Genomic DNA, 20,642 nt, shown 5'->3' with positions numbered 1-20,642 from the left:
TTATTATTACCAAAATATACAGTACATCTGGCAAATAGCATTAAAAAGGGGCATGCATTGGAAGAAAAGTCCTTTAAAATGTGTATTTTTGGTAAAATTGTATGTGTTATACATTTTAGTGCTCATAAATGCTTATAAATATTCATGCAGACTTTTAAAGAAGTTACAAGTTGATAGGAAGCACAGCACAATGAACTTGAGTTTGTAAAGGTGCTAAGATTGTGAAAAGTAAAATAGACAGATTGGTCCATCCCTGCCTTTTGCCCCTAATAAAGCTATTCCATTTGTTCAGTAGTAAGTGTTGCCTAGAGAGTATTATGGATTCACAACAAGGACACAAAACAGGGACTTGCATGTTGTTCTGGGACAACATTGACAGAGGAGTGTCTGGGAAGAGAGCAATAGGCATAGAAATCAGTTGTTTATTTATTTGGACCTGTGATCTGTGTGGATTTCTGCTGGGTGGAAGAGCAATAAAATCTTATTGATTGCATCCTTTGTAAACACATCTCTTGAAGCCACAGAGTGCCTGCATTTGAGCATTTTATTTCTGTGCATTTATTTTAAAAAGATCTGCTCTCTGCATAAATTCTGCCCTTTGGATTTGAGCCATGTCCTCTGATGCTCTGTGGATTCAGACAGAACTATATATTAATAGCCAGAGTCATCTGGAATCCTCATGGAAGGCTTTAACTGACAGGTTCAGGTCTTTCAAATGTTCAATTATAACTTAAGTGGTTCTTTAAAGATTCCTGAAATAAGTCTAAACAGAAGCCCATAGTAATTTATTTCAAGAAGGTTCATGCCCCACTGGCCATTTAATGTTCCCTTTTTGTATTTCAGCTTTATTATTATTTTTCCATAGTACCAAAAAGACCACATTATGTACCTAACCTTCATCCACCTACCTGAACCATCCCCACTTTCATACACAGATATACACAGTACAAGGTGTTGGTTATCACCTTGAAAGCCCTAAATGGCTTGGGTCCAAGCTATCTCAGGGACCGCCTCCTCCCATACAATACTCCGCGCTCTCTGGTCCTCTGGGAGGAACTTACTGCAGCCTTTAAAATCTAGGCTTGCGGCAACCTCCCAGAGGGCGTTCTCTGCTGTCGCCCCCAAACTCTGGAACGACCTGCCGGATGAGATCCGTCAGATAACATCATTAGACAGCTTTAAAAAAGCGGTCAAGACGGATCTCTTCCGGCAGGCCTTTCCAGATTAACCATCCCAGCCCAGGTTCCCTGATTCCCTCATTCCTCCCGTGGCCCCATCTTAGTGATGGTTGAGGATCAACAGAGGGATATCAGGGTTTTTAGTTTTTAATGGTTGTTTTTATGCTTTGATATTGTGTTTTTAATATGTCATACTGTTTAATACTGTCTTAAGGAGGGGAGGGATAAAGTGTTTTTAATTGTTATATTTTATATTTTACTGTTGTCAACCGCCCGGATTGGTTTCCCATAGGGCGGTATACAAATAAATATTATTATTATTATTATTATTATTATTATTATTATTTGTATTATATGATTTGGATCTGTATATTTATTTCAGCATGGTTCTTTGTTTTGTACTGGGATATATGTAGTTAATCAAAGCTATGAAGTAGTTGCTTTTGGGGTAGTAATGACTTGAAATAGAGTTACGTTTTGTCAGTAACCGCAATGGCAGTGATTCACAAATTTTCAGTAGCGTAAGAATGAGTTGCTTGGCTGTTTCTCATTTGTGAGTATGACTGCTGACTCAGTCTGAGCAATGGCATGAAAGGGGCATATGGAGGTTGCTTTTTGCTGGGAAGGATTACTTTATAATGACTTCATATTTTGTTCAGGTTTTCCAAAGCTCAATATCTAAACTGACCATTTGTGGGAACCAGAGAGCATTTTCCTGTAGTGCAATAGTAAACATATGATGATGTATTAGTAGCAAGTAACTCAGCAAGTTACCTTTCTAGACTGCAGTAAATATAAAATGGTTATGATTAGAGGATTGTTCTCTATGTATAGAAAGGGAGAGAGAGCATCAAATGCCCTATGTTAAACCTATGACCAAATGACAGCATATGTAGATAATGCATTTCTTGTCTGATATGATGGCCACATTTCCTATTGGAATGGAAGGCTAGAGGTACCCCATTCCCAATATCTATTGGTGTTGCAGCTGTACACTTGCTTCGAAGCTGTCTTTGAAACAATAGAATTTCTTTGAAACAATAAAATGGACAAATCAAAAAGCAGGACCTGATTTTAATTTGGGACCGTTTTTTTGGTCCATTAACGTAGTAGGGAAATTAAAAGAAAGCACAGAGATGTGTTGTCCTTTGAAAAATATATTACCAGTAAATCTGGTTACCTTTTTAAGTAATCATATTTTAAGTATTTATTTAAGCAACATCGGGATTTTAAAAAGGCCTGTTATACAACCAGCCTTCAGTAGCCATGGATTTTGCATCCATGGATTCAACCCTCTGCGCCTTGAAAATATCCACACACAAAAAATAATTCCAAAAAGAAGACCTTGATTTTGCCATTTTATATAAGGGACCCATTTTACTATGCCATTGTATATAATGAGACTTGAGCACCTATGGATTTTGGCATCCATGGTGCAGGGGATCCTGGGATCAACCCTATGAAATACAAATGGCCCACTGTATTGAGGAAATGGTTACCTGAACTATTATTTAACTGTAATTGATTAATCAATGAAAGGGAAGGTCATCAACTAAGAATTTTTAAACCAGAAGACAACCCCTTTTCTTGGTAATAATACTCCAACAAAATTTTAGATGTTAGCCATTCAGCATGTTATCAACCACTTTACATTTATAGAGGTGGGCGTGAAAGACAGTTCTGTCCTTTTTGAATAGCTCCAAATGAAAGTTAATGGGGTTTGTGAACTAAAATCCTGAAATAGAAACTTCAGGTCAAGCATTTTTATGGTTTTTAAAGGAGACAGGTTTTTGCTCATACTCACATGCCCATTTACTTAATTACAATTACTCTGTAAACATGTTAACAATAACTATCGGGAAGTGATAATAGGAAGTATTTGGACTACAGTCCTAGGTGTGGTTAACTGAAAAACTAATTGAAATCAGTGACATTAACATCTGAGTAAACATTCATCAGATCAGGCGATGTGACAAGTAATTGGATAGTGTGGGTTTGTTCAGGAAATGCTGAGCCCAAGTTGGGGGAATGGAGAGTGTTTTTTTAATAAGAAATGAGCTAAATTCTCTGGAAGACTTGAGAGGCTGTTTGCACACAATTCTGTCATATTCTCATGAGGAAGTTACAAGTCCCATATCACAACAGTTTGGGAATGATACTTTTTAGGATTATAGCTCCTAGAATCCCCAGTGATTGAGGAATGGCTAGAACAGTTGTTCCCAAACTGTGGGTCAGGGCCCCTTCACAGGGGTCGCCTAAGACCATCAGAAAACATATTTGCATTTAGTAATGAAAATAATTTTATGGTTGAGGGTCACCACAACACGAGGTATTAAAGGGTCGTGGCATTAGGAAAGTTGAGAACCACTGGACTAGAGGACCCACCCCTGGTCACATGGCTGGGTTCCTCCTGGATATGTCATAGCCAGCAATGCTGTGTGTGTGTGTGTGTGTGTGTGTGTGTTTGGATCACTGGCTGTGACATTTTCAGGAGACATTCAGCCATGTGAACTAGGAGAGGAGGTCCCTCTAACACCTCCTTGTTGATCATATGGGCACCCTGTTCAACCCTCAGTAGAAGTGGCAGTGCACTCGGGTAGGCAGCCTCCATGGAGCTCTGTTGGCAAAGAGGCAGCAGTGGGCACATCCACAGGGGACAGGCCAGCAGAGTCGATGCAGCGTTGGACTAGCTGGTCCATGTGGGCAACACTGTGCTGTCACATTGGGTTCAGCCCAGTGGATGTGGCTGCCATTATAGCCAACTCAGAGAATACTATCTCAGGATAACATTACAGAAGAAAACTATAGACCTCTGAAGGAAATTATGCTTGTGTCATTCCAATTAACCCAAAGATCAATAATTCTCTCTGTTAAATCAGTGGCGGATGGAGGGCTATTGTAGTGTAAATTAATATAATAGAAGAGGAGGTAGTGAAGAATGGATAACTGTGAAGCAGTGGTAGTAGTTCCAGGGAGAGACCATCCCCTTTCCCTGCACTGCTCAGTGCAAAGAAGAGTGCAGTGGCATGGCTTTTGATGTGTGGACAACTGGCTTGGCCCAAATTGGGCTTGATCTAGTTGTCCACTCACCAAACCCTCACTTGATCAAGGGCCTGAGATCTTCTGGGTAACTTGAAGGTCTCTCAGGAGGTCCAGCTTGTAGATCCCTTTTCCTCCAAGATGATCCTCCAAAGAGAATTCCTCCAGTGAAGACATACCAATAATCCTAGAATAGTATGAGAGAAAATTGGAAGAGGGGAGAAATGCATGTATATTTTATGAAGGCGAGAGAGAGAGAGAGAATGAGAAGCCATATTTATTACTTCTGGCTTTTTGAGTTATATGGCAAGGTACGGTTCTCCACACTGCAAAGGCTACTTTGCCCTCTCATCTAGGATAGAGTGAAAATCTTCCTGTTATTAGCCACTTTCAAAGTCACACGGGCCTCTTTATCCTCATCTCTTAAATGTGTCCCTCTGGTGAGAAAGGTCACTTTGCACAAATGATACCTTGGTGGGGGTTTTTATGGCTTTTGGAACTTCTGTGTCATCGTTTGTTCGCTCCGCTGCTCCGCTTGGTTCCTTCCTTCACCACTGCCCTTCCACCCCACCCCACCCCAGCTCCAATACATTAAGTTGAATAGACGTGGTGTTTTATAAAATGCAGCTCCATTTCCCATTAGCTGTTCCTTGAGTGTGACTTCTTTCTTGCTTAGGCAGCTGAAAGTGGAGACAGAAAGAGGCAGCAGGGAAATGTAGTTAACTGTTCATTCCTAAGGGGAATTTTAAGGATTTTTTTTTACACTAGAAGGGCTTCATCATTGCCATTCTTTCCCACCAAACTCTGTGTGCATTTCTCTACCAGTACAAAAAAGGGTGCCGTAAGCAGACTTTAAAAAAATGAAATAGAAAGTAATGACAGACAAGATGTGTTCCCATTCCCCAGCTAAAATCAGTCAGATTGGCTCAGAAATAATACTCAAACACAGGAAATAGTTTAGTGTGTTTTCCGAATCCATTTGGTAATTTCATACTCTCCATCATTTCATAAGTAAAAAGAGGGATGCATGTGGCCAAACAATATCAGAGTGCAGTCAAGATGGCAAAAGTTATCTAAGAGGAAGAACACACAAGCTAAGAGAGGCTGCAGCAGTTTGATTTTGCCTAAGCCAACTGGGAAGATTCCACTCATCCATTCCTTTTCCCTCTGCTGACTTAACTGAGTGCAGATTTGCACTTTGAACACAGTTTGCAGCAATGGAAATAAGCTGAGGACAGAAGGGGAGAGAGAAACGGGGACATTTTAAAGCAGCTGAAAATGTGGGGAAACGGTAAATTAATTGGGGCTGTCCCTGCCAAATCAGGAGAGTGGAATGATATACTTTCAAGTCAGTTACGCTCTGCTTTCTGCCTCCCTGATATCCAGAATATTCTCCCTCTCTGCCAACTCTCTAAATCCCCTGACTTCCTTCCCCCATGTAGTAGCCCTTGGGAAAACTACATATCCCAAAGGCCTCTGTGCCCTTTTTATCCTGCAGAGGAAAGGGAGAAAGACATGCAATCACACTTTTCCCAACGTTTGCATCATCTCAGGTCAGGTCAGATAAGTGCTTAAAGCAGGTGAATATGATCTAACTTGGGTAATTCTTGGATGAAAGTAAAGATGGGTTTGGGAAACTGGCACAAAGGGGACTGGGGAGAGAAGCACCAGGATATAAATATCAGATCACTTTCTAGTGCCAACTTCAAGAGAAGTAATAGTGCCACTGTATTCTGCTCTGGTCAGGCCCCACCTAGAATATTGTGTCCAGTTCTGGGCACCACAATTCAGAAAGGACTTTGAGAAACTGGAGCGTGTCCAAAGGAGGGTGACAAAAATGGTGAAGGGTCTGGAAACCATGCCCTATGAGGAACGCCTTAGGGAGCTGGGTATATTTAGCCTGGAGAAAAGAAGGTTAAGAGGTGATATGATAGCCCTGTTTAAATATTTGAAAGGATGTCATATTGAGGAGGGAGCAAGCTTGTTTTCTGCTGCTCCAGAGAACAGGACCCGGAACAATGGATGCAAGCTCCAGGAAAAGAGATTCCACCTGAACATTAGGAGGAACTTCCTGACAGTAAGGGCTGTTCGACAGTGGAATGCACTTCCTCGGAAGGTGGTAGAGTCTCCTTCCTTGGAGGTCTTTAAACAGAGGCTGGATGGCCATCTGTCAGGGATGCTTTGATTTGGATTTCCTGCATGGCAGGGGGTTGGACTGGATGGCCCTAGTGGTCTCTTCCAACTCTATGATTCTATGATTCATGTAATTACTTCCACCCAGATTGGGGCAGCTACTGATATTTCCAAAACATTTGACTTAAAGAAGCATTAGTAGCCTTACACTTGCTCCTATTTAATCTCAGCCAGGGGTAAAAAGATGACATCCTTCAGATATTTTAGACTGGGACTCTTTTATTCCCCAAGTACTGGCCATGCTAACTGGAGTTGGTGGTTGAAAACGTCTGCAAGGCATCAGCTTTTCTACCTCTCTAGAATCTCTGCAATCTAGACAGATGTAAGTGAATAGCTAAATGTATATGGGTTGGACTACAGGATCTTGAGCTACCTGCTCCCCTATACTTTAGAAGCATATCTGTTTAGTGCAGACTCTGCTCCAAAGGATGCCGTTTGCACAGCTATTCTAGTATCTTAGCATAAATGTGCTTCTTTGCCAACTGAAAGACTGTTTGACAGGGCTTTTCAAAGAGCAACAGAACTGGCTAGCAAAAAAGAAGAAGAAGGGGGGGACTATATTCTATGAAAATAAAGAGGAAGCAATGGGAAAAACATCCTTTGAGAGCAGAGTAACTGCTTTAATAATCTTCTAGTTCTGCTAGGGGCCAGCAATATTGAGCATAATCTCTTCAAATGCACAGGAGGGTCGGTCTTTTGAAAATTGTGAATCTGCATAAAAATCCTGCACTTCATATGTTACTTTATAAGAAATTAAAGCATTTCCGAGCAAAGTTTTTCCCTGCTATTTTGTCCTTGAAGTTTAGGGAATAAAGTTCTGGAAAGTGAATACATTAAATAAGCATCTTCTTTTCAAACGGGTTATCAGTGACGCCTGGTGATCAGACATCTCACACAACTTTTACAGTCAAACTACTTCTTTAAAGTAGTTGATTACATTTATAGTTTAATATAAAGTGCTATAGAAAAGAATATTAATTAATTACAATTGATTAAATGTAAATAAATATAGTGAGGGGTTTTTTATTTTAAAAAATGCACACCAGAATGTTAAAAGTACAAACCAGTACAAACCACACCAAAATAGGCCATACATACACTGTAAATATAAAAGTAACTAGTACAACAAAAAGAGTAAAGTTAGTTCTTGTTCTGTTGCAATCATAATGCAATCTGTTATGATTTAGTTGTCCAGAAAGTGATTCAGTTGCAAGCAAATTATTATTTGTAACAATTTACTTTCAAACTCTAAATCAGAATACATTCAAACTGTATTTGTCTGGTCACAGGAAAGTGCTAAGGGGAGCACTGCCCACAGTACCTTTGGACCACAGTACCCTTAGCACTTTGCTCCAGCATCATATCTCAAAAGAACTGATTCTCTTTCTATTGGCTTTCTTCACTGTCTAGTTCTCACATCTCTGCATAGTGTTGAGAAGTACAATGCCTCGGATGATCCTAACTTTAGCCTTCAGTTTTATATCCTCACACTTTCAGATCTTCTCTATTTCTTTCATAGCTGCCCTTCCCAATTCTAGTTTTCTTCTGATTTCTTGTCTGCAATCCCAGTTCTGATCAAAGCTTGAGCCAAGGTATAGGAAATCCTTAACTGTTTCAGTATCCTTATTCTCTAGATCAAATTTCTGTAAGTTCTCTGTGATCCTTATTTTTGTTTTTGCAATGTTCAGCAGTAAACCTGCCTTGGCATTATCCTTTCTGACTTCCTTTAGTAATTATATCACGTCTTTGTTGTTTTCTACTAGTAGTATGGTATCATCTGCATATCTTAGATGGTTGATGTTCCTTTCTCCAATCTTCACTCCTCCAGTCTTCACTCCTCCTTCTTTCATGTCTAAACTTGCTTTGTATATGATATTTTCTGCATACAAGTTTGAATAGATAGGGTGATACAATGTGCCCGCACCATACACATCGCTCTTCTAGTTTATGCGGAAGCCACATGACAATAAAAGGAATGGCGTGTTCACCTGTGGCGCGTGCACTGCCACGCCGCCATGCACATGTGCCCCATTCATTTTTCCTATGGGGCACGGACATATGCAGATTTCCCCTTTTGTTACATGTGCAGTAGCAAGAATCTCATATTAATATATGTAGTGTACCATGAGGTCATTGTCTTGGTTCATACCTCTGTGAATGGGTAGGAATTTGTGAATACCATTCAATTCAGCTGTTTCTGTTTTTTTCCTCCTTTATGATTTCCATGTTTGTTTGTTTGTTTAGAACATTTATAGCCAAATAGACTCTCAGAACAGCTTACAAATTGTTGATTTGATAGTTCCCTGCCCTCGGGCTTACAATCGAAATAAATCAGGAAGCATAAAAAAGGAGAATGGTAGTAGGGAAGGGGATTATGTCCAGCAGGTACTACCTCTTCTCTCATCTTCTGCTGGGACTAAAGTATGATGTTGTGCCAGCTTCTTGTTCTCTTCTTCTGAGGTCACAGATGTGACAAATGTGTACAAAGACTGTGCCTTTAAATCCCATATTGTATGTCTAGGACATACTGCAGAAATAATCTGGTTGGACCGCACTTTTATTGCCATAACTCAGTGCTATGGAATTCTGGGAACTGCCGTGGGTGATTTTTGCAGCTGTTTGGGGACTAGACCTTGGCTCTCCTTAGTCTTAAATACTAATTTGGGGTCATGGCTATGAGGCTTCTCCAAATTGGCTCCTCCACTTCACAATTTGGCAGCGCCCATTTGGTGGCATTCTTTTGTATGGGTTATTGTCTCAGGTAGGCTGGCCTGCCATGTACTTTAATAGATTTTCAGTCCCAAATACTCTTTCCCCCCCCCCACACCATACCTCAGGCTTTTTAAAAAAATAACTATGTTAGTGGGGTGAGAGAATATGGCTGTATTGCAACCCATGGGCCAAAGTTTTAAAATCTTTTAAGCTGCTGTGAGTTTTATCCTAAACTGTTTTGTTTGATGCTTGGGAGTTTTTAATTTTACTTAACATCCCACAGGAGTGCAGATTGGCCATGAAAAGCAAGGTTTTAAATTTAGCAATAAACAGGTTACATTCTGGACCCACCATATCATTTCAAAGTCATTTATTGCACTGATTATTTGTGATAGACCATCCCCTTTCCAAGAGGGGCTTTTGAGCTAGCAAAGACTTGGAAAGTACCCAGAGAGAAATTTACTTACATCCAGCAAGTCTGTGCTTTGATCAGTCATTAGCCTCAGCCTTCTGGTTTAATTAAGTCCAAAGAAATTGGAGAGTGGAAACCTAGCCGGACGGCCAGCATGCGGAGCTGTGTTAAGCGGGAGTTGAGTTATAATGAATTACTGCTCACTTTACATTCCTCTCAATAAAAGCTTCCAAATCTCTTGCATTTACACAGACCTCTGGCCACTTGGCTGTGAAATGCATTCAGTTCCTAGCAATGGTGCTAATACAATTGCTTTAAATCCTATTAAGAATTTCCAAACATCCTTTGGAAGCCTTTAGTGATTCATTAGCCTTGCTCACACCAGTGACAAAGAGGGACAACAAGGCTTTTCCACCATGGAGTTTTACTGTGTCTTCTGTCCCTCTTTCCCTTAAGTTGGTTGGTGTGGGGTTTTTTTCTCCCCTTTCTTTTTATTGTGGCATTTCCAGTCCCTTTCCAACATACCGTAGTAGTAATGATCTGTACTTTCTGAACGTGAGCCAAGTATTTTCCCTATAGCTATACTTTGCCAACTTTTATAAAAGTAATTACTAGTCAATATTAACTGGTATGTTTTCAGGCATCTTCCACCTTGCTGATTTATCCAGTAAGTAGAAGCTTATTTGAACTTTTTAAATTATATAGAGAAAATCACAGGTTTTAAAAACCTTAGGAACGTCCTATATATGTTCTACTAAACTACAGAGGATGTAGAACTTGAGATGACTATGAATTTATTAAGAGCTGCTGCTAGTTGAGCATTGGACTATGATTCTGGAGATCAGGGTTTGCTACCCTGCTCAGCCATGGAAACCCACTGGGTGAAACTGGGTGAGTCACAAACTCTTAGTCCCAGAAAACCAGGCAATTTAATCTATGTATATGGATAACTTTAAGTAAATCTATTTATTTCTAGTACAGTATTAGATTTTAAAAAAACAACTCAAGATCTTGACATTCACGGTACTGTACAAAATAAAACTGCACGTTCTTCACAGTTGATTGCTTAAACAAAAGTTCAGTGGGCTGACCAGGACTTCTTGCATTCAAGTGGAAGGCTTTCAGTACACTATGTAATGCTTTTATGTATTTTCATAGGCAGCTAAAGGAGACTGACAGTCCAGTCTTCTACAAGGGCATGTGGTGGCCCTGTTGTCAGTGGGACACTGAATCCATGCTAGATTTTAGCACAGATTTGAAAGGAACTGTCCAAGGTGCCACACTTATCACCAAAATAGATTCAGCATCTTGGATAGCACCTTTAAACTATGGATAAGAACTAGAGTGGATTCACTGCCCCTGTGACTTTGGAATCACCAGACACTACTGATCCTGTGCATATGTACTAAGATGTACTGTACTCAATAGGACTTAAAGCACAAACCTGGCTAAGATGAGCTGACCTGACAAAAAGCCAGCTTAAGCTGTGTTGTTTCCAGAGTCTTCTTTGACTAAAGGTGCTAGATATAACTTAGGGCTACTTTTACGCTGACCTGATTTTGGGAGGCATTGTGACTGTGTCCCTGAGCTGGAGATTTGGGTCTGCTCAGCTCCTCACTTGCCCTGTTCCAGTTTTGGCTCTTCTGTCAACAGGTCTTAGTCTGATCAGTTCTCCAGCAGTTTATTCTATCAGTGAATCTCTGAAATCAGCTGGCAGAATAGAGTTCTGCCAGTAGAAGAGACTTTCACTGCACCTAATCCTAACCCTCTACATCTGGTGCATCTTTCATTTAGAATTGCACCATTAGCTTAGTGGGAATAGGATTGCTGCCTGAATAAGGAAAAATAAATAAATATGCATGTAGACTATCCTGCCACAACTCAGAAAAGTCACTTTTTTGGACGAAAGGTCCCAGAATTCTCCCAGCCAGCATGGCCATTAGCTATGCTTGTGGGACTATTCTGGGTTTTGACATCCAAACAAAATAACCATTCCAAGCTGTGCTCTTAGAAGTGACCTTTTCACATCTTCCAACTCAAAGTATTTTTGCTTTTGATTTTCCGGAGCAGACTGGGCTGGGTGGATCCTCTGCCTTGTCCACATTCCTGTCCCCTCTTTCTTTGAATTCTGCAAGACAGACTTCTCACACGATTGGTATAGCCTGAAAACCAACCTGACCATCTGCTTGCAGCAAAATACATGAAGGGCATTTAAGCCTCATAATCTACTCCTGAGGCATGGAATCCTTTTTCATTGCCAAGAAACCTTATCCCAATACATTACCAACTTGAAGTATTTGCAGAAGGACCTTGCTCTTTTTCCCCCTCTCTCTTTTGAACTTGGTGCCATCTATATTAAACTTGGGGATCATTGCATTATTTTCTATTGAGGCTCAGTAGTAGTTTAACAACAGCCACATAGCTCCAAAAGAGAATGCCCTGCTTGTACATAACCAGCCATTCCACTCTCTGTGATTTACGCAGGAATATCTTTTCCAAAGCCCGGAGGAAAAATATATTTTTTAGACTACAAGTCCCAGAACTGGACTTGTGACGCTGCTGGAGACAGAAAAAGTGGTTCCGTGTTCTGACATTTTTGCAAGTGGCTGGTTAGAATCGCTGTGCTCCTTCAAGAAGCAATCATGCATAGTTTGATCTTGTTCTCCTTTCAACCTCTTGCTTTCTTGTCCTTCCTTTGCTTAACAGATGACTGCCACTGCGCAACAGCCAGCTAAAGCCCAGCCAGTTCACATCACCACGCCTTCGGCAGCAGGCAACACACCTCTCCCCAGCACTCCTATCGATCCTCAGGCACAGCTGGAGGCTGACAAGCGGGCTGTCTACAGGTACAGAGGGATTGTGCTGCCAGGCTGCTCTTTAATGTTGTTTCTCCCATCCCTGTAGTGGCATGTTGAGATATTACTGGAATTTGGCCTGGGGCTAGCTTGTCAGTGAGGCTGCACAGAGGCTGCTCCTCAGCTGCTCTTTGTCAATAGACTGAGAAAGACAGGTTCCAGTGCATGTTCAACTAGGTGAGCCTGAAGCAGAGGCCCTAAAGAGATTTTTACTTTCTTCATTAGAGAGGGAGTTCTGTTACAAGCAACACAACATGATGATGTGTCAATGAACATTACAGTAGAGAAACATACTTCATCTTAGGGATTTTTCTGCACAATCTCTTCCTTCTTTGCCAAGGTGCATGCAACTGAGTTCCATTTGCTACATGCAGTTGAAATGCTGGACTTCTTTAGGGATTTAATATGAGCCAAGTAATCAAAATGTGTGTCCACTTCAGTGTAAAATACCTTAGTCAGTTAATCATATGACTTTTAGTTGCTTAACAAATTGATTAGAGGTGCATAAGTTTGCATAAGCAAATGCATGCAAATGATGAAGAAACAAACTTCAGTCAGCTCTTCACATTTGCAACTTGAGTTTTGCAGATATAATTATTCACAGATTTAATTTATATGTTATCTCTAGAAATCTCTAGGTATATCAGTATGACTTTGCTGAAAGCTGACCAGAGTCACACTGAACAACTTGGAGGTTCCTAGAGAAAACACTTAAATTAAAAAAAATAACTGAACTCATTACTCCAGATGGGTTGTGCCCAGTGCAGAATATAGTGGGACTAATAGTTCTCTCAGCTTGGAAATTATGGTACTATTATGCAGGCTAAAATAGCATTCACTTATTTTGTTGCAGCATTACACTGCTGGATCATGTTAGATTTATGATCAACAATAATCCCAAGATCCTTTTGCATGTAGTACTACTGAGCCATCCCCCATCCTTGTACATATACATTTGTTTACTGTGGCCTACATGTAGAATTCTGCATTTGTCTATATTAAATTTCATTTTATTAGTTTGTAATAAATAAACAGAGCCCAATTTTTTATTTTACCTAGGTTCTTTTGAGTTCTGTTTCTATCTTCCACTGTCTTCCACTTTTGAGTTCCTATCTTCCCACCCGGTTTTGTATCATATGCCAACATGATAAGGATTCCCTCCACCCCATCATCTAAGTCATTTATAAATTTTTGAAAGGTAATGGCCCTAGGATAGAACCCTGATGCACTCCACTCAAGACCTCCTTCCAGTTTGAAGAGCATCCACTGATGATGACTCTTTGGGCACCGTTTTCCAACCAGTCATGGGTCCATCTGACATGGTTCTCCTCTATTCCACATTTAATCAGCTCGCTAATCAAAACATTGTGTGGGACCTTATAATATGCTTTGCTGAAATCCAAATAATGACATCCACAACATTTCCACTGTCTACTAAACTAGTGACCGGACTGAAAAAAGCTATAAGATTAGTTTGCCAGGATTTGTTCTTGACAAATCTGTCGGCTTCTACTGATCACTGCATTGTCTTCAATATACTTGCAAACAGACTCCTGCATAATCCATTCTAATGTTTTCCCTACTGTTGAGGTTAGGCTGACTGGTCTGTAGTTTCCTGGATCATCATCATCATCTTCTTCTTCTTCTTCTTCTTCTTCTTCTTCTTCTTCATGTTTGTCTTTTTCAAGAGAGAGGGACAATGTTATGGTTTGCCTTTCTCCAGTCCTTTGACACCTTACCTGCTCACCAAGATTTTTCAAAACGATGGCAAGGGGTTCAGAGTAACATCAGCAAGTTCCTTCAGTAGTTTAGGATACCTTCTTGGCTGATGTTGTCTCCTGGCTATGTAGACAGACAAAGGAAACATGTTTTATAGTTACAGGTATTCTTCTGAAGGTCTGCACAACTCCCAAGGAAGGAAATTAAACTGACCAATCAATAACCTTGAAGGAGTTGGCCAGTAATTTTACACGTATATATTTGACATAAGCCTCAGCCATGGGGGATTTTGTTATCTCTACATATCCAGTTACTGCTCTAACACTTAAGCATGTCAACATTCCTGATGGAAATTTATGAGGCCAATCCCTACGTACTATCAAAAATTGCTCTGTACATGAGCTTTACCAGCTAGACAGCCTGGATTCTGGAATCTTTTGTGCTATTTTGATTTCACACTTTTAATGCCGTGCATTAGCAGATTTATGTTTTGTATACACAAGAAAGGAGTCCAGAGAAAAAGAAGCACAAGATTTTATGCTGGGTGGATCTGGAGGAGGGGTGTGGGGGGAAGAGCCAAGAAGAAGAGTGTTTGAATTGAAGCCTTGAATATCTCACTGAGTGCCTGGAGGAATTTTTTTTTTAATTAAAATTTCTTGCCTCTGGGTAGCATGACGGTTCAAAACCGCATTGGGGATTTTTCATTTCATGTCAATAAATTTAACAAGGCCCCATTCAATTCAAATTAATGCTTAAGCTGTAGTTTTTATGCTCTCCTCTCAGAGAGCACAGATAAAAAGAAAAATATATATATGCGGTACTTAATTTGTTCACCCGCACCTGCATGCTGCTACACCAAAACCAAGCCCAAGTAATGTTAGCCATGGTTTGGCTCAGCTAAAAAGAGAGCACTAAGAAAAGACCAGAGGAAGGTTTCTGATACCCTGCTAGCTTGATTGATATGTTAATAGGGAGCATCCCTTTTCCCAAATCTGAAAGTCGCCTGGTTCTAATTGGATCATGCGGGAGTTTCTTTTTTGCTAGCTGGCTGTATTACCTCCAAACAGCCTCCATGTAAGACCTGATACCCGTATTCTTCTTTTCTTGTCCCTTTTCCCTATTGCAACATGTCTGTTAGACTGTAAGAAGGGCTTATGTTGTCATGTTTATTTGTTTGGCCTGGGCCCAGATATTTTAGATACGTCAATTTAGATTCTTATTTAGATACTTTATTAACAACCATCATAGTTGTCGTCTGTACCATCATTCTTTGGTTGTTATTATGATCGAAGGTTGGGAGAATTACTGACTATGCTAATAGTCTGAAAAATTATTTTTTCTGAACCTTTGAGTTGGGTAGTGTGATTGGTATTAACCTCCGAAGATGATATCGTACATCACTAAAAATGAAGATAGCAGAAGACAGAGAGGTGTATAAAATGTACACGTGCTAAATCATATGTAGAGATGCAAATTTAGGTGTAATTTTTGTTATTGTGCGCCTTCTAGTTTTTCTTACTTATGTTAACCCTAATGTGAACCTATCACCAGGTTTTCTTAGCAAGACTTGTTCAGCAATGGTTTGTCATCCCCTTCCTCTAAGGCTGAAAGAATGTAATTTGCCCAAGGTCGCCCAGTGAGTTTCCCTGGATGAGCAGGGATTCAAACCTTGGTCTCTCAGAGTAGTACTCCAGTACTCAAACTGCTATACTACACTAACTATTAGATGTAAATACTATTATGTAAATAGCAATACAGTGCAGCTATCTAAAGTGGTGAAAGAACATGACAAGGTGACTTGAGTTGGGTGTAAGAACTCAGTCAGCTATGCAGGTGCTAACTGTTGAAAGGTAGGAGTTTATCGCATGGGCCTCAAAGAGTGGAATGGACCCGGAGCAGAACAGAAGAGAGTGGAAAGGGAATGGAACGGGCGAAAAATGCCTATTACCGCATGGGAGAATGCCACCAATGCCACCGGAAGCCCCCAATCCATTCCCCATCCGTCCCACTGCAGCCGATTTTCAAGAACGATTCTGACAGTTCTTGAAAATCAGCTGCTGTGGGACAAATGGGGAACAGATTGGGGACTTCCGGCAGCATCAGCGGTGTTCTTCCATGGGGTAATATGTGTTTTTCTTCCGTTCCGTTCCCACTGCCTTCCATTCCACTCTGGATGCGTTCTCTGAGGCCCAGGCAATAAACTCCATAGACTGTCCCTTTTAATGATTCTCTCTTTTTAAATATGGCTTGGGTTGGACAGCTTTTCAAACACCTTCCAACAGAGAACACTTGAAACAGAATGTATGGGCAACTTAGGGATAGGCAAGAGGGAGGGGGGGGATAGGGATTGTTGTGACTATTAAACAGAAAATCAGATATAGATTAATAGTAACAAACAATATGAAGAACTAGAAAATAATTATAACAAATGAGAGATACAGATGTGTATTAGGGTTAGTTTCTTTAAAGAAAAATTAGTGATGTCCAGGGCCTCTCCCACCATTCCAACTATGGGATCTCCAAAGCCTAGGAGAGAAAGCAGCAAAACTTGGCATTAGCACACCTGATGCCTAACTCCTGTTTTGTTCATGCTACTTACTGAGTTGGCCTTTGATCATCCTCCATCTTCTTCCCCCTTTTAAATCTGAAATACATTAGTTGCTATGGAAATGGTTTGGGGAGGGCCCATCCAATTCCCCAATGCAAAGTAAAGGCAGTTTAATCACTGGTGCCTTGGGCCAGAAAGTGCTCTGGATTACTTAAGGCCATTACAGGTGCTTGTATGCAATTTGTGTACACTCAAAGATGCATTCTGTAGGTCCATTTGTGTGTAAGACCCCAAGACGGTTTAGGATAGGGGGAGAAATGTAGCATGGCAAGATGGAATAAGGAGCGGAGGCAAGAGGGATGCAAATTCTTAAATCCAAACCTGTTTTAGTCTCCCTAGTTTTTATTTAGCTGGGCTATTTTCATTCCAATCTTTTCTGAGTATATTTGATAGCAAAAACACTATACTCCCTTCATAACTACTAAGAGGAAACCAGTGTTGTAAAGGAGTGGGGGAAGACGAGTATCACATGAAAACAGAGAAATACTTGGAACAATTAAGATCCATGAAAACCATCATTGGGATCTGGTGTGGTCACTGTAATGTTGGTTTGGGGCTTGAGAGTCTTGGGTTAGGGTCCCCAGTGCGCCATAAAGCTCAAGGAAGGATCTAGGAACACTCATTCTTTCTCTCAACCAATCTCTTGAGATTGTTGTGAGGATAAAGTAAGGAACAGGGAAACCACTGGAGAAAAAATCCTAAAAAAAAGGTGAAATACAGCCAGCCATCTATTTCCATGGGGTTTTTTTATTTGTGGATTCAAGCATCCACAGCTGGAAAATACTTTTTAAAATGTATAACTTCCAAAAAGCAAACCTTGATTTTGCCCATTTATATAAGGGACACCATTTTACTATGACATTGTATTTAATGGGACTTGAGCATCCACAGATTGTCATGGGGGATCTGTTCCGGACCCCCTCCCCCTGTGAAAACGAAAATCCACCAATACTCAAGCTCTATTGGATTGAATAGCAGTGCGCCCCCACAAGCACATGCCCCATTTTAAGTCCTTCCATTTGCTCCTCACAGGTAAGCGAGGGACGTGGATTCAAAGTCCGTGCAAACGGAGGGACGACTGTAATCTATTTGGCAGACTGTCTTCCTGCCAACAGTCTTCCCAGTGGAAATGGTTGGACATGTTCCAACTTTTCTTCATGAAACTTCAAGCATTACATTTGAGTAAATGTGGTCAAAAGAAAAATCATCCTCAACCTGTGTGCAGCATCAGCAACGTCTGCAAAATCGCTTCACTACTAAGAGGAAGGTAGTGCGCACAGGATTCTTAAGTGGTGTTCTGTGGCTATCATGTAGTAATGTGAATCAATTTCAACTCTAAAGATCTGGTTGAGAGTAACATATTTATTTTTGTTTTCAGCAGTTTAATATGTTTCACCTTAATGGACAGAAGTTGTTTGCTTGTGTTTTTTCCAGCTGCCCTGGAAGTGATGCTGCTCACAGTAATAACTTGATATGTAGTTAGGGGAAGGCCCATTTATATCATGAAGCTTTCCCCTGCTAGAGTGCATTCCACACTTTCAAGAGACATTCAAAAAACCACATTCTGATAGATTTATGGTTAGTGCTGGAATTTATAACATATTCAGTTGCTTTGCAATTGTCTCCTCTTTTATTTCACTTTAATATCTAGTAAAAGCACCTTTTTTTTCTTGGCGAAAATAGAATCAAATGTTTCCATTGGGAGCCCTTTACTTGTAGCTGTTGGTTGCTGGGGAAGAATCTCTTTTTTAGGTAGTAACAAACCTAAAAAGCTTGTCAAGGTTTGGCAGACACTGGGCTGGGACAAACTAAAAGATATCTTCTTATATTTTAAATCTGGGAGTGGGGGAGATACTTTTTGGATTAAATTATTAGGGACAGACCTGTGGGACTTAAAAACAACGAATCAGAGAGTATCTAATCCATTTTTCATTGTATTGCAAATACTCTTTTATAGGCAAAAGGAATAGTATTCAGAGACCTAGCCTATGTTTGTCTGGAATATAAACGTACAAAAGGATCTTGTCACACCCTTGACACTAACTGTCCAAAAGAAGTTGTAGCATAAGCTTTCATAGACTAAGGCCCGTTCCGCACAGGCAAAAAGTACGTGCTCGGCACGTACTAGGGTTACAAAAGGGCGTCCCTTCCGGACGCCCTAACCCTAGTACATGCCGAGCATGTACAAAATGGCAGCACCCTTTCTACATGGGCACCACCACCTTGACGTCGTGGACGTTTAGCGTCTGCACGTCACGGCTCGCTTATGATGGCGCAAGTGCACCATTGGCGCCTTGCGGCATCATAAGCAGGCCGCCAAAAGAAGCCCCTTTTGGGGGCTTCTTTTTCAGCCATAGGGAAGCCTCGCCTTTTGGAGACTGAGGCTTCCCCATGACGGAAATGGAGGTGCCGGCAGACCGCCCTTTTGGGGCAGTCTGTAAAGCGCCCATGTCTACTTTATCAGATGCAGTCTATGAATGCTTATGCTATAATTTCTTTCATATAGTTACTCTCAAAGTTGCTACAAGATCCCTTTGCATAATACTAATGAAATGAATTCCTGATTATTCTTGATGCCAGGTTTGGTGGATTATGTTCTTTCCCACTCCCATCTTGAAAAGAAATAACTGAGATAAATTTAAAAGCCCATGGAAAATGTTACTATCCAAATTGTATTCAGGAAAGGAAGGGACACTAGGACTGTTTAACTTGTATGCTGAAAGTATCATACATAAAGATAGATTAGACTTGGAGGAAGGAGGCATGAAAATTGGAGGAAGGAAAATCAACCATACTACTAGCAGAAAATAGCAAATACTTGGAATAATTACTGAAGAAGTCAAAGAAGAAAGTGCTAAGGCAGGTTTACAGTTGAACATGAAGAAGACAAAAATAATGACCAGAGATGATTTACATATCTTTCAAGATCTTAAAGAACACAATGGAGACATTGAAATAGTTCAAGATTTTCCATACTGGTCAGTCATTAACTGAAGTGAAGACTGCAGTGAAGAAATCAGAAGACTAGGACTTGGACGGAGAGCTATGAAGGAACTAGACAAGATCCTGAAGTGTAAAGCTATATCATTAAATATTAAAGTTAGGATGGTCTATGCTATGTATTGTTGTGAAAGCTGGACAGTGAAGAAAGCTCATTGGAGATGTAGTGCTGAAAAAGTGTTCTATGGATACTGTGGGCTGCAAAAAGGATCAATAAATAGACCATACTGCAAATGAAGCCTGAATTCTCTTTAGAACCTAAGATGAGTAAATTGAGACTATCATACTTTGACATACAGTGGGCCCTTGGTATCCACTGGTGATTGGTTCCAGGACCCACCATGGATACCAAAATATGTGGGTACTCCTGTCCCATTAAATACAATGATGTCTTCTATATAAAATGGCAAAATCAAGGTTTGCTTTTTTGGAATTTAGGTCTGTTAAAAAATATTTTCAAGCCATGGGTAGTTTAATTTGTGGATAAAGAATCCGTGGATATGGAGGGCCAACTGTATCACAAGAAGACATGACTCACTAGAAAAGACAACAATGCTTTTTAAGGGAAAAGGCAAGAGGAAAAGAGGAAAATCACATGCCAGATGGATAGACTCAGTCAAAGAAGCCATGGGTCCTGAGTCTGGAAGACTTGATGGGTGAATTGGGGGTCTTTCATTCATAGGGCTGCCATAAGTCAAAGTCAGCTTGATGACAGTTAACAACAAACAATGCTATTCTATCTTTAAAGGCATGAGGTTTTGATTTGTGGGTAGCATCTTGGCAGGGTGAACTATGGACACAGATGCTCTTTCATTTTTCACATTTCCAGTCAGTGCTGTTTCATCAGTGTCTCCATTTTTAGTCTGCCCTTCACTCTGTGCTAAAATACCTTTTCGGTTACATTAAAAAAACACACATTAAAACAT

The 20,642-nt window shown here is 40.5% G+C and overlaps 1 protein-coding gene across 15 annotated transcripts in view; it reads left to right on the top strand.

The window, feature by feature from the left end:
* PKNOX2 (PBX/knotted 1 homeobox 2) overlaps positions 1 to 20,642 on the top strand; it is a 262,424-nt gene that overhangs the window by 180,076 nt on the left and 61,706 nt on the right. For all 15 annotated transcript variants that reach the window (XM_042476172.1, XM_042476171.1, XM_042476181.1 and 12 more), the window contains one exon: positions 12,241 to 12,380. In XM_042476172.1, coding sequence (XP_042332106.1) covers positions 12,241 to 12,380 — 140 coding nt within the window. The remainder of the gene's footprint in view (positions 1 to 12,240; positions 12,381 to 20,642) is intronic.

The sequence above is a fragment of the Sceloporus undulatus genome, chromosome 6 (genome assembly GCF_019175285.1).
Source record: "Sceloporus undulatus isolate JIND9_A2432 ecotype Alabama chromosome 6, SceUnd_v1.1, whole genome shotgun sequence".
NCBI lineage: Eukaryota > Metazoa > Chordata > Lepidosauria > Squamata > Phrynosomatidae > Sceloporus > Sceloporus undulatus.
This window is presented reverse-complemented; position numbering and strand designations above follow the sequence as displayed.